This window comes from Polypterus senegalus, chromosome 8 (assembly GCF_016835505.1).
Source record: "Polypterus senegalus isolate Bchr_013 chromosome 8, ASM1683550v1, whole genome shotgun sequence".
NCBI classification, from domain to species: domain Eukaryota; kingdom Metazoa; phylum Chordata; class Cladistia; order Polypteriformes; family Polypteridae; genus Polypterus; species Polypterus senegalus.
The window spans coordinates 55472149-55491607 of NC_053161.1; the positions used below are offsets into that span (position 1 = coordinate 55472149).

A 19459-nucleotide genomic window follows, 5' to 3' on the forward strand; every position below is an offset into this window, starting at 1 on the left:
TTATATAAAAACTGAAAAAAAATGAGGTGTTCTAAAACTTTTGACTGGTAGTGTATATATTTTTTTATAACAGAAATATTTATATATATATATATATATATATATATATATATATATATATATATATATATATATATATATATATATATATATATGTTGTGGCAGACTGCTGTGGTCCTTACCTGGCCGGGATGCCTGGAAGGACCGGAAGTGGACATTAAAAGCTTCCGGGACACGAGAAGGCAACCACCCTGGACTATATAAGGAATACGGGAAAAGATGGAAGAGGATTTACCTCGTTGGGACCCGTGGCCACTGTCAGGGGGCGCTTTTAGACTTGTGGGACCCAGAGAACTGTCACTTCTGCCACACCAGGCAAGATGGCAGATGAACCTGCCAGGGACGCCTGGAGTGCTTCTGGTGCAAAGGGCAGCACTTCCGCCACACCATGTAGTGCTACCGAAAGGCCGTCATCAGCCACCTGGAGCACATCCGGGCAAGAATAAAAGGGGCTGCTCTCTTACACTTGAGGAGCTTGGTTCGGGAGTGGGAGCAGGACAAAGCTCTCAGGAGGAAAGTAGAGGCAGCTAAGCACTGTGATAAAGACGAGTCTAATTGTGGTGAATAATTGATGAGGGCATTGTGTGGTGTTCAGGACTGAAACCTGTGTGTAATGGTGCTTAATAGACGTGTGAATTTTATAAAGATGTGGTCTCTGACTGGTGGTGTCCGGGTAAGTCTCACCATGTATATGTATACACATATACTGTATATACAGTGGTGTGAAAAACTATTTGCCCCCTTCCTGATTTCTTATTCTTTTGCATGTTTGTCACACAAAATGTTTCTGATCATCAAACACATTTAACCATTAGTCAAATATAACACAAGTAAACACAAAATGCAGTTTTTAAATGATGGTTTTTATTATTTAGGGAGAAAAAAATCCAAACCTACATGGCCCTGTGTGAAAAAGTAATTGCCCCCTGAACCTAATAACTGGTTGGGCCACCCTTAGCAGCAATAACTGCAATCAAGCGTTTGCGATAACTTGCAATGAGTCTTTTACAGCGCTCTGGAGGAATTTTGGCCCACTCATCTTTGCAGAATTGTTGTAATTCAGCTTTATTTGAGGGTTTTCTAGCATGAACCGCCTTTTTAAGGTCATGCCATAGCATCTCAATTGGATTCAGGTCAGGACTTTGACTAGGCCACTCCAAAGTCTTCATTTTGTTTTTCTTCAGCCATTCAGAGGTGGATTTGCTGGTGTGTTTTGGGTCATTGTCCTGTTGCAGCACCCAAGATCGCTTCAGCTTGAGTTGACGAACAGATGGCCAGACATTCTCCTTCAGGATTTTTGGTAGACAGTAGAATTCATGGTTCCATCTATCACAGCAAGCCTTCCAGGTCCTGAAGCAGCAAAACAACCCCAGACCATCACACTACCACCACCATATTTTACTGTTGGTATGATGTTCTTTTTCTGAAATGCTGTGTTCCTTTTACGCTAGATGTAACGGGACATTTGCCTTCCAAAAAGTTCAACTTTTGTCTCATCAGTCCACAAGGTATTTTCCCAAAAGTCTTGGCAATCATTGAGATGTTTCTTAGCATAATTGAGACGAGCCCTAATGTTCTTTTTGCTTAACAGTGGTTTGCGTCTTGGAAATCTGCCATGCAGGCCGTTTTTGCCCAGTCTCTTTCTTATGGTGGAGTCGTGAACACTGACCTTAATTGAGGCAAGTGAGGCCTGCAGTTCTTTAGACGTTGTCCTGGGGTCTTTTGTGACCTCTCGGATGAGTCGTCTCTGCGCTCTTGGGGTAATTTTGGTCGGTCGGCCACTCCTGGGAAGGTTCACCACTGTTCCACGTTTTTGCCATTTGTGGATAATGGCTGTCACTGTGGTTCGCTGGAGTCCCAAAGCTTTAGAAATGGCTTTATAACCTTTACCAGACTGATAGATCTCAATTACTTCTGTTTTCATTTGTTCCTGAATTTCTTTGGATCTTGGCATGATGTCTAGCTTTTGAGGTGGTTTTGGTCTACTTCTCTGTGTCAGGCAGCTCCTATTTAAGTGATTTCTTGATTGAAACAGGTGTGGCAGTAATCAGGCCTGGGGTGGCTACGAAATTGAACTCAGGTGTGATACACCACAGTTAGGTTATTTTTAACAAGGGGCAATTACTTTTCACACAGGGCCATGTAGGTTTGGATTTTTTCTCCCTAAATAATAAAACCATCATTTAAAAACTGCATTTTGTGTTTACTTGTGTTATACTTGACTAATGGTTAAATGTGTTTGATGATCAGAAACATTGTGTGTGACAAACATGCAAAAGAATAAGAAATCAGGAAGGGGGCAAATAGTTTTTCACACCACTGTATACAGTTAGGTCCATAAATATTTGGACAGAGACAACTTATTTCTAATTTTGGTTCTGTACATTACCACAATGAATTTTAAATGAAACAACTCAGATGCAGTTGAAGTGCAGACTTTTAGCTTTAACTTAGTGGGTTGAACAAAAAATTGCATAAAAATGTGAGGCAACTAAAGCATTTTTTGAACACAATCCTTTATTTCAGAGGCTCAAAAGTAATTGGACAAATTAAATAACTGGAAATAAAATGTTCATTTCTAATACTTGGTTGAAAACCCTTTGCTGGCAATGATAGCCTGAAGTCTTGAACTCATGGACATCATCAGATGCTGGGTTTCCTCCTTTTTAATGCTCTGCCGGGCCTTTACTGCAGCGGCTTTCAGTTGCTGTTTGTTTGTGGGCCTTTCTGTCCGAAGTTTAGTCTTCAACAAGTGAAATGCATGCTCAATTGGGTTAAGATCAGGTGACTGACTTGGCCATTCAAGAATTTTCCACTCCTTTGCTTTAATAAACTCCTGGGTTGCTTTGGCTGTATGTTTTGGGTTGTTGTCCATCTGTACCATGAAATGCCGTCCAATCAATTTGACTGCATTTAGCTGGATTTGAGCAGACAGTATGTCTCTGAACACCTCAGAATTCATTCGGCTGCTTCTGTCCTGTGTCACATCATCAATAAACACTAGTGTCCCAGTGCCACTGGCAGCCATGCCAAGCCATAACACTGCCTCCACTGTGTTTTACAGATGATGTGGTATGCTTTGGATAATGAGCTGTTCCAAGCCTTCTCCATACTTTTTTCTTGTCATCATTCTGGTAAAGGTTGATCTTGGTTTCATCTGTCCAAAGAATGTTTTTTTCCAAAACTCCACGAGGACTCCACAAAGGTCAAGACTGCGTTTAGCACTCCTAGCGGATACTGGCAGTATCGTTTTCTTCCATTCGGGTTACACAGGGCTCCTACGACTTTCCAGCGTCTGGTGGATAAAGTGATCCAACCCCATAATGTGTATAGTGCTGCCTATCTAGATGACGTCGTCATCTATTCCAGCACATGGAAGGAACACGTACAGCAGGTCACTGCGGTATTGCGGACACTAAAAGAAGCCTGGCTTCGTATTAATCCCAAGAAATGTTTCTTTGGATTAAAAGAGGCTAAATACTTTGTATTTGGGCTGTATGGTGGGTCGGGGTACCGTGAAACCACAGTGTTCAAAAATACAGTAGATGCGATTGTAAAATGGGCCCGTCCGCGAACCAAGAGGCAAGTCCAAGCCTTTCTCGGGTTGGCCGGGTACTACCGCCGGTTTGTACCTCGGTTTTCAGAGGGAGCGGCACCCTTGACTGATCTTACAAAGAAGAGGGCTCCTAATCATGTGGTATGGACTGACAAGGCGGACGCTGCATTTATTGACTTTAAACAGGGTCTTACGTCAGCACCAATATTAAAAGCTCCTAATTTTTCTCTCCCTTTTATTCTCCAGACGGACGCTTCGGACACAGGCCTGGGTGCCGTGCTGAGCCAAAACGTTGATGGTGTTGAACACCCCGTCATGTACCTAAGCTGGAAACTGTTGGATTGGGAGACCAAGTATGCAGCGGTGGAAAGCGAAGCCCTTGCGATCAAATGGGCGATTATGCAGTTGAGGTACTACCTCTTGGGCCGGGAGTTCACTCTGGTGACGGATCATGCACCCTTACAGTGTATGACCCTTCACAAGGAGTCGAATCCACGGGTCACTAGGTGGTTTCTTGACCTTCAACCATACAAGTTTTCGGTAATCCATCGTAAGGGTTCTCTCCATGCCAACGCTGATGCTCTCTCTCGTGCCCATGACCTCTTGGTGCAGGACGCCCGACCAGATGGGTCTGGGCTGAGGGGGGGGCCTTGTCACACACGTGCGAGTAGGAGGCAGCTAAAGGGTCTGAGTAAGTGTAATGGAATCTGACCGGGGGTGGCGGAGTGCGCTGACTGTCTTTCTCAGTTTCCTACATACCTTTCCCGGGAAATCCTGCAAGGTTCCGGTGCCTCAGAAGACGTCACTTCCGAAGCCGGCCCCTTTGCTGACGTCACCTCCGAAGCCGGCCCCTTTGCTGACGTCACCTCCGAAGCTGGCCCCTTTGCTGACGTCACTTCCGGTTCCGGCCATTTTGATGACATCAGTTCCTCTCCAGGCCTTTAAAGCCTCCATCTTGGGCTACTATAGCCAGTTCTAGTTTGGACTCTGTGAGATACACTTGAAGATTTATGATACAACAAACCCTTTTGCAGCTGGGAAAAACAACATATGGGTGGGTGCCCCAAACCTTTACGATGTCTTTGGAGTACTATTATTACTATATATATATATATATATATATATAGTAGCCATCAATAATATCTGGGGAGCTCCCCAAACATCCAACACAAGCAAGTATGTATTCAAATGTAAAAGGCTAAAGAGTCTTTATTCGTGGGAAACTCTTCTTTATCAAGCATTTCCCACCACAGCCACTAGTATATGTCTATATATACTATGTACTCTGTATATATAGTCTTTTCTCCCTTCTTTGTCTTTCACTGCCTCCTCTACTCCTCCTTGCAAGCTTCATCCACCTTCCACCTAAATCTGGCTCCTTGATGTGAGGCTGGCAGCTCTTTTTATCTACCGCATGGGAGTACATACAGGTCGTCTAAAAGCACTTCCGGGTGAGGTTGAAGTGTCATCAAGTAGTGCTCCCTAGTCCCTGCAGCACACCCTGGTGCACCCACGGAACTCAACAGAGCAGATCTGAAGAACGTCATGTCACATAATGTTCTGTTGGATTCCAAGGTACTGCTGCAACCCAGGGGGGGCTGCCATCTAATAATCCAGGGGAGATAATGCCCTGTGCATGCTCTATCCTCCGGTCACTCCATCCTGACAACATCCTGGCTGGGAATGGAGGCCAGCTGTCCTTCACAATATATATAGTGTAACAAAACTCATAGAATCATAAAAATATTTAGTTGCAACAAATATGGGGAAAATATGTATACTATTGTTACTGGGGTCATCAGCAATTCACCATCTCTAACAGCAGTGGCTTCAAGACAGCTCTGTAGCTGCTGTGCTACGCATGGTAAACAGTAAACCCAGGGCAAAGTAATTGGTTGTCCTCTGCAGGTTAAAGCTTACTGTGTAATGTGCTTGTCGCACAGTGTTTGGAACATTTAACATCAGGCTTTGATCTGCTGTTCTTTTAATCTGAAGATGGGAGCTAAAGCAGGATGCCTACCTCATGTGCTTGAGTGCTCCTATTTTGAATGCAGTCTTGAGAATGTACCTGCTTTCTCTATACAGCTATAAAGTACCTGTATTTTCCTTGAAAATCTGGGCTAGCCTTCTAGTCTCTCGTGTAACTGAGACCCAAGCTTGACAATACCTTTATAAAAAAACAGCCCTTCTTAATGTAAAAAAATGTTTTATTTGAAAATTAGATGTTAGATGTAACTTTTTTTAATAGATATCCAGGTATGAATACAGAATGAAAACGAGACGTTAGATGCTAACTTTTTTTATAGAAATATAGGTATGAAAATATGGAATGAAAAGGAGACTTTAGATGTAACTTTTTTAAAATAGAAATACAGTTATGGAAATACAGAATGAAAAATAGATGTTAGAAGATGAGGCACGATTCCGAATCTTTCACCACTTTTTTTTTTATTCATTCCGGAATCAACTTTTTCCAGGATTGTTAATTTTTCTTTCATCTTAAATTGACACAATTTCACACTTTTTTTGTTCATCTCAACGAAAGTTTTGAGAACCACTAATAAACTCAAACAGTACAATATCCGCACATGACACAACTACCCACATAGATGCTAGACAGAGGACTGGCTCTGTTTATGTTTATGATGTCACCCCCACACTTGCTTCGAGGGTCACTGAGGCTGCCCAAGACTGGAAATTACACAACTGACTGTGTAAATGTAAATTAAAATGGAGTAGTTTGTGAGGGACATATTTAGTTTAAACTTACGATTGCACGCTTCCTAACCACTGAGCTTTGCATTTACCTTGGGCTTTGATGAACTTTCTACTTTTATTTCACACCTGACTGTACATACCTTGTCTATTTCGCCTGTCCAAGACACTGCCCCATCTTCAATTGTTTGTCCACCCTATTGGTTAATGCCTCTCTTCATGTGGCCTTTCAATCATTTCTGCTGTGTATGTCATTTGCATAAAGCCCTCTGCACAGTGCAGAGTATGTAACTGTACATTAGCATAATATTAATATTGACAAATAAAAAACAAATGTTGGATAATTTTATTTTTTCTATAACATCAGGAATTTCAATCAAAGCAGTCAAAACATTTTTAAGATTTTTGGGTATTTAGTTTTAGTATGGGGGTGGTTATCCCTAAATATTGATTTATTGAAATGTCCTTTCTTATTGGATACCTACTGCCCTAGATGTACCATCCTGCTAAATTTCACCTTTTTAGCTAAAAAAAATAGTGCTTTTGTTGATGAGTGAGTGAGTGAGTGAGTAAACTTTCCATTATATTCATATAGATTGACAGATAGATTTAGATATATTTCTTTTTTTTACCATTAATTTTACTTTCAAACCTCCGGACAGTAATAGTAAAATAAAGCAAGATGGAAGTAATTATCAGTCATTTTCCAACCGGCTAAGTCCTAAAAAGGGTCATGGGGGTCTGCTGTAGCTTATCCCAGCTAACATTGGGAGCAAGACAGGAACAAACCCTAGACAGGGTGCTAGTCCATCGCAGGACGAACACACGCACACTCACCCAAATGACACATTAGGGGGGCCATTTTAGGATTGCCAATTTACCTAACCTGCATGTCTCTGGACTGTAGGAGAAAACTGGTGCAGCTGGACAAAATCCATGCAGATACTAGGAGAACATGCCAAACTCCATGTAGGGAGGACCTGGGATGCAAACTCTGGTCTTCTTACTGCTAGGCAGCAGTGCTACTACTGTGCCACCCCATGGAAGTATTTAGTAAGTAAATTCTTTAAACTAGGGCAAGCTGGCAGCAGAGTAGAAGAAAATTAAACTATGTATCCCGGTAGAAATAAACCTTTGGATACCAAAGAGATCAGCAAAAGGGTGGGTAAACTAGGCTGGTCATTGAGTGTGATGTTACAGCCTCTCTATCTACAAAAAGGGAAAGCTTGATCTAAGAGAAAATAATATTAAGAATGACATAAGAATAAGATAAGAAACCACACCAACAGCTGTAATAGGTGTAAATGTAGCTAGAAAATGTGTCTGTACCCACTTTAAACCCTAAGACTGATAAGGTACCTTGTTGCTGATAGACAGATCATTCTTGAGTCTGTCCAGCTAATGACTTATAAAATAAGTTTTAAGAATGCCTGACTCTCAAACACATTCTGGAGTAATAATCATCTATAAAATCATCAATAAATTATAAAAAATGGGGAGAGGTTATTGTTGGGCCTATAAATCAAAGAGAAGAATTTTATAATTATTTCTGAACCTGAAAAATAAAGCAACAACAATTAGGAAGATGAAGCTACACAGTTGTATGACAAAGCACTGGTACAGTATTTTAAATACATTGTAGATTAGTATGAGGACCATTTGTAACAGTAAAGCAATTGTCACTTCTGAAAGAGACTTATGAATCAGCTTTTCTAAATCCTGCCTATTTAGGAAAAATTTCTAAAATGGATAAAAATTTAATATGCAAAGCTACAGGTGACTGTAGTTGATATTACAGATGTTAGTCGTGTCTGATAAATGTCAATCATTTCAGCTATTGGAATGCTCCACTGTATTGGACTATTACATACAAATACCTTCTGTAATGTATATTGAGGAAATAAGCCCAAAGTTAAGGCATACAAATTAGTTCATACTAAGTATGTCTTTATTAGTCTAATAATTTAAACATAAAATAAGGTATATGGAAGGAAAAATCTAATTTAGATGTATATACTTTCTCATATTTTTCTATTTTTCTTTTGCATTTTGGGTATAACGGGGCGACACGGTGGAGCAGTGGTAGCGCTGCTGCCTCGCAGTTAGGAGACCCGGGTTCACTTCCCGGGTCCTCCCTGCGTGGAGTTTGCATGTTCTCCCGGTGTCTGCGTCAGTTTCCTCCAGGCTCTCAGGTTTCCTCCCACAGTCCAAAGACATGCCGGTTAGGTGGATTGGCGATTCTAAATTGGCCCTAGTGTGTGCTTGGTGTGTTTGTGTGTGTCCTGCGGTGGGTTGGCACCCTGCCTGGGATTGGCTCCTGCCCTGTGTTGGCTGGGATTGGCTCCAGCAGACCCCCGTGACCCTGTGTTTGGATTCGGCGGGTTGGAAAATGAATGGATGGATTTTGGGTATAACATAGATGTTTGTGTGAATATTACGTAAAATCAGTCTGCCATTTAATATAAATCAGCTTTACAGAATTCTGGTGTCAGGCAAAGAAAATCAAGCATCACACTTTGCCCGACTTGTCATTTTCACCTGAATGACAAACTAAAAGATACTCAATGTTTTCTCGGTTTGCCATTGGATCACAAGTTCAATCCCTGCTTCACATGCATCAATATATTACAGATTCCACTGACCTAACAACTTGAGTTGTTATCATGATTCCTTTCTCCTTCCTGTACTTATTGAAAAAACCCCATGGATTTAATCATATTCAATAAAAACAGGAAGTGGTGGAGTGATATGTTCCATATAAGTTGATAAATATTTTGCATGTCTTTATTTGTAGAATTGTCATTTTACTTATTATCACAGTTAAAGAGCAAGGAAAGTTGAAAAAACAGTTTTTTTTCTCTATCCTCAAAACTTTAAGAATGATGTTCCACTTTAATGAATTGCTGGCCATTTCCTTTCTTGGTTGTTTGTTTGTTTGAAGGATACTGACAAGAAACAAATTACTTGAGTTGGGGCGCTGTGCCTGGCCTATTCCACTGGTGAATGGCCCATGAAGGTGCGTGTTTGTCAGGAGCTACACAGGGACAATGAAGAGAGAGGCTAGCAAGGACATACTATCTCTGTCATGTTGCATCCTGATGAAAGCCGACCAGATGATGATCTGAAGAAAGCAGGCTGCTTGGGCTTGTGCACATGTTGAGCTGATTATCAGATAAGTATAGTCTTGGCTTACAAAGCCATATTCTATTTGTCTGTATGGCACTAGTTATTATAAAATATATTACCTGTAACACATAGTTAAAAGTGTAGTTCATTCTCCTGTGTTTTTGTTAGCTGTCTAATTGCCTGAGGTTTTAAATTAAGAACGGAAGATGGGGGGAGTGCTGAACTGAAATAGTGTATCTGACAAGAGAGTGGTAAGTGGGATATCAGGCACTTTGGTTAAGTCTACATATTAAAAATTTAAAGGGGAAAATAGGGTCAGCATAGGACTCTACAAGACAAAACACAAGCATACCCTCTTCACCAGAAGAAAAATGCCTTTCTCTTGAAAATCTATATATATAATTCACTAAGGCAAGACAACCATGGAAAGCACGCCGGAAGGGGCGTGGATTCACTAAGCTGCCGACAAGTGAGACACCTATGCCGCACGAAGGAAGGAGCCACGCCCACCAACTCCAAGCCCATTGGATACGACGACGACTTGTAGGGCCACGCCCACCAACTCGGACGCGATGACACAGAAAAAAATGGTGTCATTTATATTCGTCTGTCGTAGAGGCCACATGCAGTGCAGGTCAGGTTAATGTCATGTGCATGTCATGCACCTCGAGCTACGTTGACTGTTCATAGAGGCATGTTTCTCGCGGAGGAGAATCGCCATATGCAGAGTGTGAAACGGTTTGCGAGCGGTATCCCATGGGATCCTTAAAAAAATCCTTTACAACTAAGGTTAAAGCACAATGAAGTAAGCAGTCTTTAAAAACTGACTTTTCAGTTACGACGCACAACCGTGTGCACCATAGCAAACTGTTTTACATGCTACATTCAGCTATTCGCATCAGTGACAAACATGCGTCTTCTTAGATGCTCCTGCAGGAACACGGAAGACGTTTTCCTGCCCACCAACAATCCTTTTTCACCGGCCGGCGTCTACCCTCGCTCTCTAGGCATTCACGCTGCCTGCCCATTTGCCAGAACGCAAAAACTCACCGACCACCCAGTTAGTCCCTTTCGTCTGTAGTAAGAGTCCACATGCACGTCTGAGCCATGCGGCGTTTGTTATGCCGCGGGTTCACTATTGTGTTGTATTTTGTTCTCTCCAGAGTTCCATCTTTTCATTCACTTACTGTTGTATTCTCACACCAACCCGTTTTAGACATCCGTGTCTTTCCAGAAGTGTTTAGCATTCAATAAATAATTATGCATGAGATTGACCGTGTCTACCAGCACAGAGAGGCATGGGTAAGCCGTTGAACCCCATTCGGGCTGAAAGACGTGGAATTCCCAATAATTGTGACTCATACGCTCCCACTCAATACGTCCCTACCCTTTGTGCACACCCCCCTCCTACCGTGGTCGGGTATCTTGGTGGATTATATATAGAAAAGCAGCCGAAACCGAGGGGTATCCCATAGCGTCCTTAAAACATTCCTTTACAACTGAGGTTAAAACACAATGAAGTAAGCAGTCTTTAAAAACCAAGTTTTCGTTACGACGCATGACCGCGTGCACCATAGCAAACTGTTTTACACACTACATACAGCAATATGCATCCGCGACAAACATGCGTCTTCTTAGATGCTCCTCCACTTTGTTCACACCCCCCTCCCACCTCACTACTCTACTGGTCAGGTGTCTTGGTGGATTATATATACAAAGGCAGCCAAAACCGCACAGAGCAATGAAAAGTCTAGAGTTCCATCTTTTCATTCACTTTCTGTTGTATCCTCAAACCCTCCCTTTTTAGACAACTGTGTCTTTCCAGAAGTGTTCAACTATCAATAAATAATTATGCGGCGGGTTCACTATTGTGTTGTATTTTGCTGTCTCCAGAGTTCCATCTTTTCATTCCCTTACTGTTGTATTCTCACACCACCCCGTTTTAGACAACCGCGTCTTTCTAGAAGTGTTTAGCATTCAATAAATAATTATGCATGACATTGAGCGTGTGTCTACCCGAAGTGGGTAAGCCGTTGAACCCCATTCGGGTTGCAAACCATGGAATTCCCACTAAGTGCGACTCATACGCTCCCACTGCTTACGTCCCAACCCTTTGTACACACCTCCCTCCCACCTCGCTACTACCGTGGCCGGGTGTCTTAGTGGATTATATATAGAAAAGCAGCCAGATCCACAAAGAGCAATGAAAAGTCTACGTCAGTCACACGTACATCTGGACTGTATAAAGAAGACTCAAGTGACGAGTTGGAGGTGGGCACATGAGCGGGCAGTACATACTGAACGAGAAATCAGCAGACTAGCATGACGGACGGAGCTGAATGGACGTCCTTCTCCTCTCCTCCCGTTCCAACCTCCGCGCCGTGCACCCCCATTCCTCCGTCTGGCAGGAGGAGGTGCGAGGACGGTCCGCCAGTTTTCAGTCACGCACGATTGTGTGTTGGTTCGTTCCGTGCATTGTTACAATGTTGCTTTTCTTGCTGATTTATTACATTACCGATTTTTCAAATGTTACTTTTCTCCCTGTGCTTAAAAATCATTAAAAAACCAGGCTGATTATGCGGTGTACGCGGGTTGGCTATAATTAATATTTAGAAGTGGTGAATTTAGTTTCATTTATTTCACAATATGTATTTTTCAACTTATCCATTCCTCCATCTATTATCAGTCCCAATAGATTGTGTCTATTCTTTTGGCATTGGGCACAAGGAAGAAGCTATCATGGAACACCGTACACACTCCCACACCTATCCGTACAAAACCACCATCACACCTATTTTACCTCATTTAATTTGGTCAGCTAGAAAAAAATAAAATGACAAATTATCTTTTGTGGCCGCTTTACCGTTTTATTTCTTGGGTCAAGGAGATTTTGTAATTAGCTGTTAGGCAAACCTGTAAACTAAACTTTCTGCTTGCACCATTTTTCTCACCTCAGGTGGCTGCCATGTGGGAAAATTCTAGGTCTCCTTGGTAATTTACACTCCCAGTTTTCCCTATTAGGCACCAGAATGATCTTTCTTTTTCTAATCATTAAACTAGCCTTTGGTGCTTTTTTTCACAAATCATATTTTCCTGTCCTTTTTCCCTATTAAGCTTGTAATGCTTTTCTTTGTTTATTTCCCCAGTAAACACCTAAATTTCCACAAAATACTTGGGTTTCCTTCCAAGAAACACCCATATATGCTCGGTTTTAGGTAGTTTAACTTTGAATTTTGACTGCTTTATTTTATGGTAGGAAAACAGTCCTAACCAGCTCAAACATTTCAGAGTGATGCAAATTGTGCCCAGGATTAAGAGCATTTTATCAATATTCCTAATTTAGGAAACTACTTCTGAATTCACCAGGATTTAGGACATCATGTGAAAGGCTGAACATTTTTGAAAGTCTAGACAACAATGAACTCATTAAAAGATATTGCTTTGGCAAATTTGGGATATTTTTGGTAACAAATCTTGTTTGTTACATGCTTGATCCATCTACATGAAGGTGACATGCACTGACAGGCACAATGAAAGTGTTGGTAATGTTACTTTTTTGTCCACAGGGAAAATGAAGCTTGGCAATAGTAATAATTTGTGTGCGTCACAACCAAACAATTCCCAAATTTTGCTCCAAACTTTAATTCCCTTACAGTGCTTGAAGTAAAACACAGATTCATATGATACCCCACCACTCCTCGTGAGTTAACATTACAGAAATCTGCATTCATGCACAATGGCATGCACATGAAGATCATTGCCACAAGTGTGGATAAGTACACACACACACACACACAAGTCCTCATGGATACAAACTGTAATGTGGTAGCTATCATATTACCCCGAAGATAAACTGTAAGCCAGATTAACTGTGAAATGTCACACAGGTATGCTGAGCTTTGCATTACTTAAACCCCTGGAACCTTCAAGTTATACTTTCCCAGCCCAGGAAGGTTCAAGAAAGTAGGTGGAGGTTCCCAGGGTGGTAAATAAATAATGCCCGCAGAAGATAAGGAGGGGGATCATGGAGAGGAACACAGCACACAACCCTGAAAGATGATTGTGCACACTGTCAAGCGTAAACACGACTTATTGCCATGGCTATTCAGTAATTGTTACTTTACGAAGTGATTTCCATGGCTATAACAGTGAGAAGGTGATTCTTCTGAATGAACGGCTGTGGGCCATTCGCTGTTAAACAAACATGCCTCTTACCAGGCTCAGCTCTAATTTGGATGTGTGTACCTCAATCTTTCCATCTCAGTGAATATTTCAGTATTTTTCTTGATGTGGTTGCAATTCAGAGGCAAGAATTACATGGCAGCTTAGTGCAGTATCCTACATTATCATGTTCTCCTTCTTCTTCTTTGAATATTATTATTATGTTTTTGGTGAAGCTTTAGCATTCATATCAGAAATCTACAAAACATCATCATGAGTGGAACTTTGCAGCAAGGGGATGCCATAAAATCATGGTGTCAAGTCATTCTTAGACTTGATGTCCTACTCCTTGATGTGATTGGTAGTAGGGCCTTTAGTAACAAATCCTTATGTCTCACTCTGAGGTAGGACAAATTCTTTTTCTAGTGCAATCCTTAGAGTAATACTGAAAAACTTAATAAATATGGGCCCTGGTTCTCCTTGGTTGTCATGCTTTTAAGAAAAAAGATTAGCATCCTCAAAATTAACTTTTTTGTTTGTGTAGGTATTGAATAAAGTTATCCTTCATCATATATGTTTGATCATAGCTACTCTTGAAACTCACAGGTCTGGGTCCGATCCACTCCCTCTCTAGTGGAAATATGACTAGGCGAAAACTGTTGAAAATGTATCCTTACCAGTGGTGTCTCTACATTTAGGGTAAATGAGGCACATCTCTCAGTGATTGATGCTATTGTGCAAAAATGAAATAAGTAGTAAATTTGTCTACATAATTTAATGCATTGTTAAAATACTGTATTTATAGTAAACTCAATTTATTTATCATAATCAGTGTTTTTTCCAATTTTCCATGACATGCTCAATGTAATTACTTGTCTAGAAAAATATTTTCTATGTAAAATACTCTTTGGGAGTAGTGCTGCTGGCTGGCCTGTTTCCAGTTTGCTTGGGCAGGCGCTTCAATTCGGCAGTATTTTTGGGATACCTTTGCTCATGTGCAGCCTGAACTTTTCAGTTCTGCCTTGGGTCTGAAGGCTAGAGCCCTTTTGAACAATGAGTTGGGGGATTTTTTGCAATGCAATTTAAAGCATGCATGAACTTGCACAGTTTGAAATATCTTTTTACACTGCCCCCTTTGGTGATCATAGTGGAGTCATTTTGTGTGTGTTTTTAATGGCATTATTCAGCTGACATTTTATCATTAATGATGTTGGCAGTCTAATACACTGTGAAGCCCTCATTTCTTCTTTGCTCCCTAATTACTACTGGTCATCCATGGAAGCTCCAATGGTCTTTTTCCTGACATGTCTTCTTCTTGGACACCAATGCAGTTAACTCTACCTCACGCCACTCACATGGGGTTAGAGGCAACACCATCTGTGCACTCTTTCCTAAACTCCTTGAGCTGGTCCAGTTCAAACCAGGTTCAGTCAAAGATCAACAGCAATAACATACCCAGGCTAATGGATTTAAGCAGAGGAGTGGATCTCATAAATGTTCTCTTTAACTGCTTGATAATCTCACTCTCTCTCTGTTACTTACACACACCCTTTCCTTCTCAGAATAGCTATGTCCCTTCTGACATTGTCATTTTATTGCCTTCAGCATTACTGCATTGTACCGTAACACAAGCAGAGACTTTTACCTCAAAAAATCATAAAATAAAAGTTGCCATAAAATGTAACAAAATTAGCATAAAAACAACAGGCTGAAATAAAGAATATGCTAAATTTAAAAATATTACCACATCAAGTACAAACTGCTTCCACTCTTTTTACCAAATTGACAGTGCTGAAGTCCAAACCTGATAGACTATAAACATTTTTAAAAACTGAAGCACACGCTATATGGTACACTCTGCTTGTCTGGCTGCTGTCAAATATAATACATTTTACATTACATATTCCAAATACAATGCTGTATGGTAAATTGCACTTTAGTATTCTCTATATGCAAACAATACATGTTTTAATTTATTCTCCTGTACTTAAAACGTGCATAAATGTACTAGATACATATAGAAACTAAAACTTGAACTTGAAATATAGTTTAGTGCAAAACAAGATAACTTACAGTTCCAGAATTCAGATATTTTTTCTTCTTCATTTTCTTTTTAGGGTTTAGTACCTGAAAGATATGATTTAAACATAAGAAACCATACTCCTTAAAAATGAACATTGCTCTAAAACTTCTATATTAACAATTCCAATAAATAATAAACACAAGCTATAAAGCAAAATGTTATTAAGTTTTACAACTCCCTGTTAATGAAGCAATTACTGAAGAGAGTGAACGCTAAAAATGAAATCTTACACTATCCCTGGCATTTCACAGTTTCTTTTACAGTGCTGCAAAGATTTATTTTCCTTGGTACCATAATTAACTGAGCAAATAAAATGTAATAAACCCATAAGGAATAAAATATTAAAGATCAAAATACATTTCTATGAGGATAAAATGAAGAAAATTAGGTGTTACATATTAATGTAAATTAGAACCTTTATAGCAACTCTGAACAGAATAGTATAGCTTGCAAACAAGGAAGATTTATTATAGATATGTTGTACCAGTATTATGTGAAGTACTGTATACATACATGAATATCGAATAGTATGAAAAAGTAAGTACACCGTTTACATTTCAGAAGTACTGTTCTCAGTTTGTTCTGTTTTAAAAGTTTATATGGTCATATTTGTCATGTGTACATGTCTCCAATGCTATGATTAAAGAGTTTAACAACTTCTAAACTTGTTTTCCGTATCCAAAATAAATACCTTGCCTCAAAACAGTTAGTGCTCATTAGTGGGGCACTGGATTTTCTGTTTACGTATAGAGTGTTATCTCTTTGGGGGTTTTGGTATCTCTCTCAAATTACTTGACAATATCATAAACAGCAGCATTTCAGACTATTAGTGGCATATAACCACTATACATTGATTTCATGGCTGTTTGTTAGAACCGTTTCATGATCAGATAGACATGTGAGCCTCTCCATAGAGGAATGTGTATATAACATACTGTATATCACTGAAAGCATCCTTTATGCACTTTTCTTTGTTTCAGTGTTGCCTCTTGTAAATGTTGTATCACTGTGGTGTTCTTTTCCCAATGTTTGTAGGCAATATTATATATGGTCAATGTGCAGTCTCATGTTTTTAACTAGAAGTGTTGCAGAGACAAAATGCCTCATCAAATAGGGTATTGTGTTATTTTGAGACTAGTGATATTTCCAGCGCTCTGACGCTTTTCAGTGTGTGCATCAGAGATGCATTATAATAGGGGAAGCTGGTATTTCTGGCAGCTCATAATTATGTCTAGTGATTTGCTTTCACTATAACATGTCCTCTGCCTGTGACCTTGGGCCTGTTTTGTGATAGTAGGGTGGTGGTAAGTCATCCATACATAAACATTCAGTTTGTTCATCAATGGGCAAGCATTAATGACTACCATTCTTCATGTAGAGTTGAGGCTTTTGCCAATATGAACAAGAGCAATGCAAACAGCCATTGGCTTTTTGTCACACTGATATAAGGGAGTATGCCACTTTCAAGTCAAGTTATATGAATCAGCTATTTTTTAAGAAAGGATGCTATAATCTCTTTCAAACTTGCCATTTTGTAGTTTGAGCTATGAAGAAACAGATTTAAGTATCTTAAGTTCAATATTATCTTTTTGCTGATGTGAGTTGCCACAAGTTTGCAAATCAATGAAGAAGGTCAAATAGCCCAGTGTTTTCAGAAGCACAAGTAGGACATAGAACTACAGAACTACCTCCAGGCTTTTGCAAGATGAGCAATTTATTTTCCTTTGTCAGGTAGAAGAAATGAAAAAGAAGAATCGATCCACTGTGGCAACCCCTAACAGGAGCAGCCAAAAAGAAGCAGCAGCTCTAAAGCTCTGGAAATATTCTGATGAAAACAGAAATAGAACGAAGAACATATAGTAGAAGGCCAGAGAATGAAGAAGCAGGACCAAACCATGTGGGAAAAATTTATGGACATATTCTTGTTTCACATGTCCTTTAAGGGAGTCAAGAAATACAAATACAGCATATGACATTTAGCTAAAATTGGTAACAGCAGTACTGCCTGAATTCAAGAAGACCATCAACATTGGACTCACCTCATAGACATTAAACTGTGACTGGCCTCTTGATAGTTCTCTGTAACTTGTTGTAAACTCCCCTATAAAATCATGGCTATAAAAATAAATAAATAAATAGAAATACTGTATTACATAAAGTAAAATGGTACATATGAACAACTAATCAACATGAACTTTCATGCCATGTTAAAACTAACATAAATCCAGTTACCACCTATAACATTAGCTTCCTGAAAACAGCTTCTTCTTAAACACAGAAACTAAAGTCAATAGGTAGCACCAAAGACGTTTTCCATTTTGCACCTGGTACTAATTTTTACGTACTTTTTTCAGAACGTTGTTTGTTAAGAGGGCATTGTTAACTAACCACTAATTAAGTGGAAATGAATGAATAAAAAATATTTTTTTACAAAATACATTTTGCTATAACAAACCGGTGTACACTTAGGCTTACCTTCCATCTCTATCCCAGTCATACACCTCTACCTTGATTGTTCTGGAAAAAAAAAGTTTTTTGTTCATTAAAGTCAACTATAGCTCATTACAATCCACAAAGTAACTAAATAAATAAATATTATTGCATTCTAAAAAGTGTATTACTCTTATTGAGAACATTTTATTTGATTGCAAACCCTTTGTTACTGTATGTCCAGAAATGTGCTTTTATAAGAGTTGGTTACATAATTGATTATGTAACAGACAAGGTGGTGAGATTGGAATAAATGGGTATGGTTAACTGGAGGGTTGTGGGGAAAAAAAAAAAGAAGCTGCACTGAGGGCCTTTATGAGAAAGGATGCTACGTGATCTTGTACACAGGCAATTCATGACCTCAAACAACAGCTCACAAGGAAACTGACACTCATTTCAGCCTTGCTGTCCTTACTCTGGTCACATGTGATGATATGGAGTGCCCAGGTGCTTTTGCCTCCCGTGCTCTCACAGAAGCTAGGCAAAAGTACTCAGTGGGGGAGAGAGAAACACTGGCTTGCCTGTGAACGCTGGCATATTTATTTTTATGGCCAACGCTGTACCTTGTGTATTGACCAGCAGGCAGTAACCACTCTTCTGGGCAGTTCAGGGCATAAGGCACTTAGGATCCTCCATGGGGCAGATCGATTAAAGCCGTACAACTTCAAACTACAGTCCACACCTGGCTCTGAAAATACAGTTGCTGATTTATTCTCTAGGTCTGTTTCCTTATCCCTGCCTGTGGGGTCAGTCTCAGAGGATGGTGCCTGGATTCATATGCTGCAGGTACAACTTAAGGGCACAGTTACAATAGAGGAATTACGTCAAGCCTCCCGTGATGATAAACTGCTCTGTCTTGTACGAAGATATACTGTGGAGGGATAGACAAAAGCTTCTTCCCTTTTATTGGGTGCAAGATTAACTCTCTTGTGGGGAGGAGGTATGTGTTGCAAGGGGCCACTGAACTGTAATCCCTGTATTAAGAGTATTTCACAATGCCCATGCAGGCCATCTGGGGATTGTGAAGGTAAAACAACATTATAGGGACACAGTCTACTGGCCAAATATTGACCATATGCATGCTACTACAGGCTTCTTCCCTGCTTCTTTAATGATAGGCTGAGAAATAAAACTGCCTTTAACTTGCCTAGCACCAAAGTATAAACCTGGGCATGTGACCCAAACACTCACAAATACAGCAAAAAAGTAATACAGGCACAGAACCGAATGAAACGTAATTATCACAGGGCAAAGCACGAAAAGTCACC

The 19459-nt window shown here is 40.1% G+C and overlaps 1 protein-coding gene across 1 annotated transcript in view; it reads right to left on the minus strand.

Moving 5' to 3' along the window:
• LOC120533951 (copine-8) overlaps positions 1 to 19459 on the minus strand; it is a 780386-nt gene that overhangs the window by 200363 nt on the left and 560564 nt on the right. Inside the window, exons 10-12 of the mRNA XM_039761099.1 lie at positions 18177 to 18218; positions 17741 to 17816; positions 15692 to 15745 (exon numbers count right to left, since the gene is read on the minus strand). Of these exons, the coding sequence (XP_039617033.1) occupies positions 15692 to 15745; positions 17741 to 17816; positions 18177 to 18218 (172 nt within the window). The remainder of the gene's footprint in view (positions 1 to 15691; positions 15746 to 17740; positions 17817 to 18176; positions 18219 to 19459) is intronic.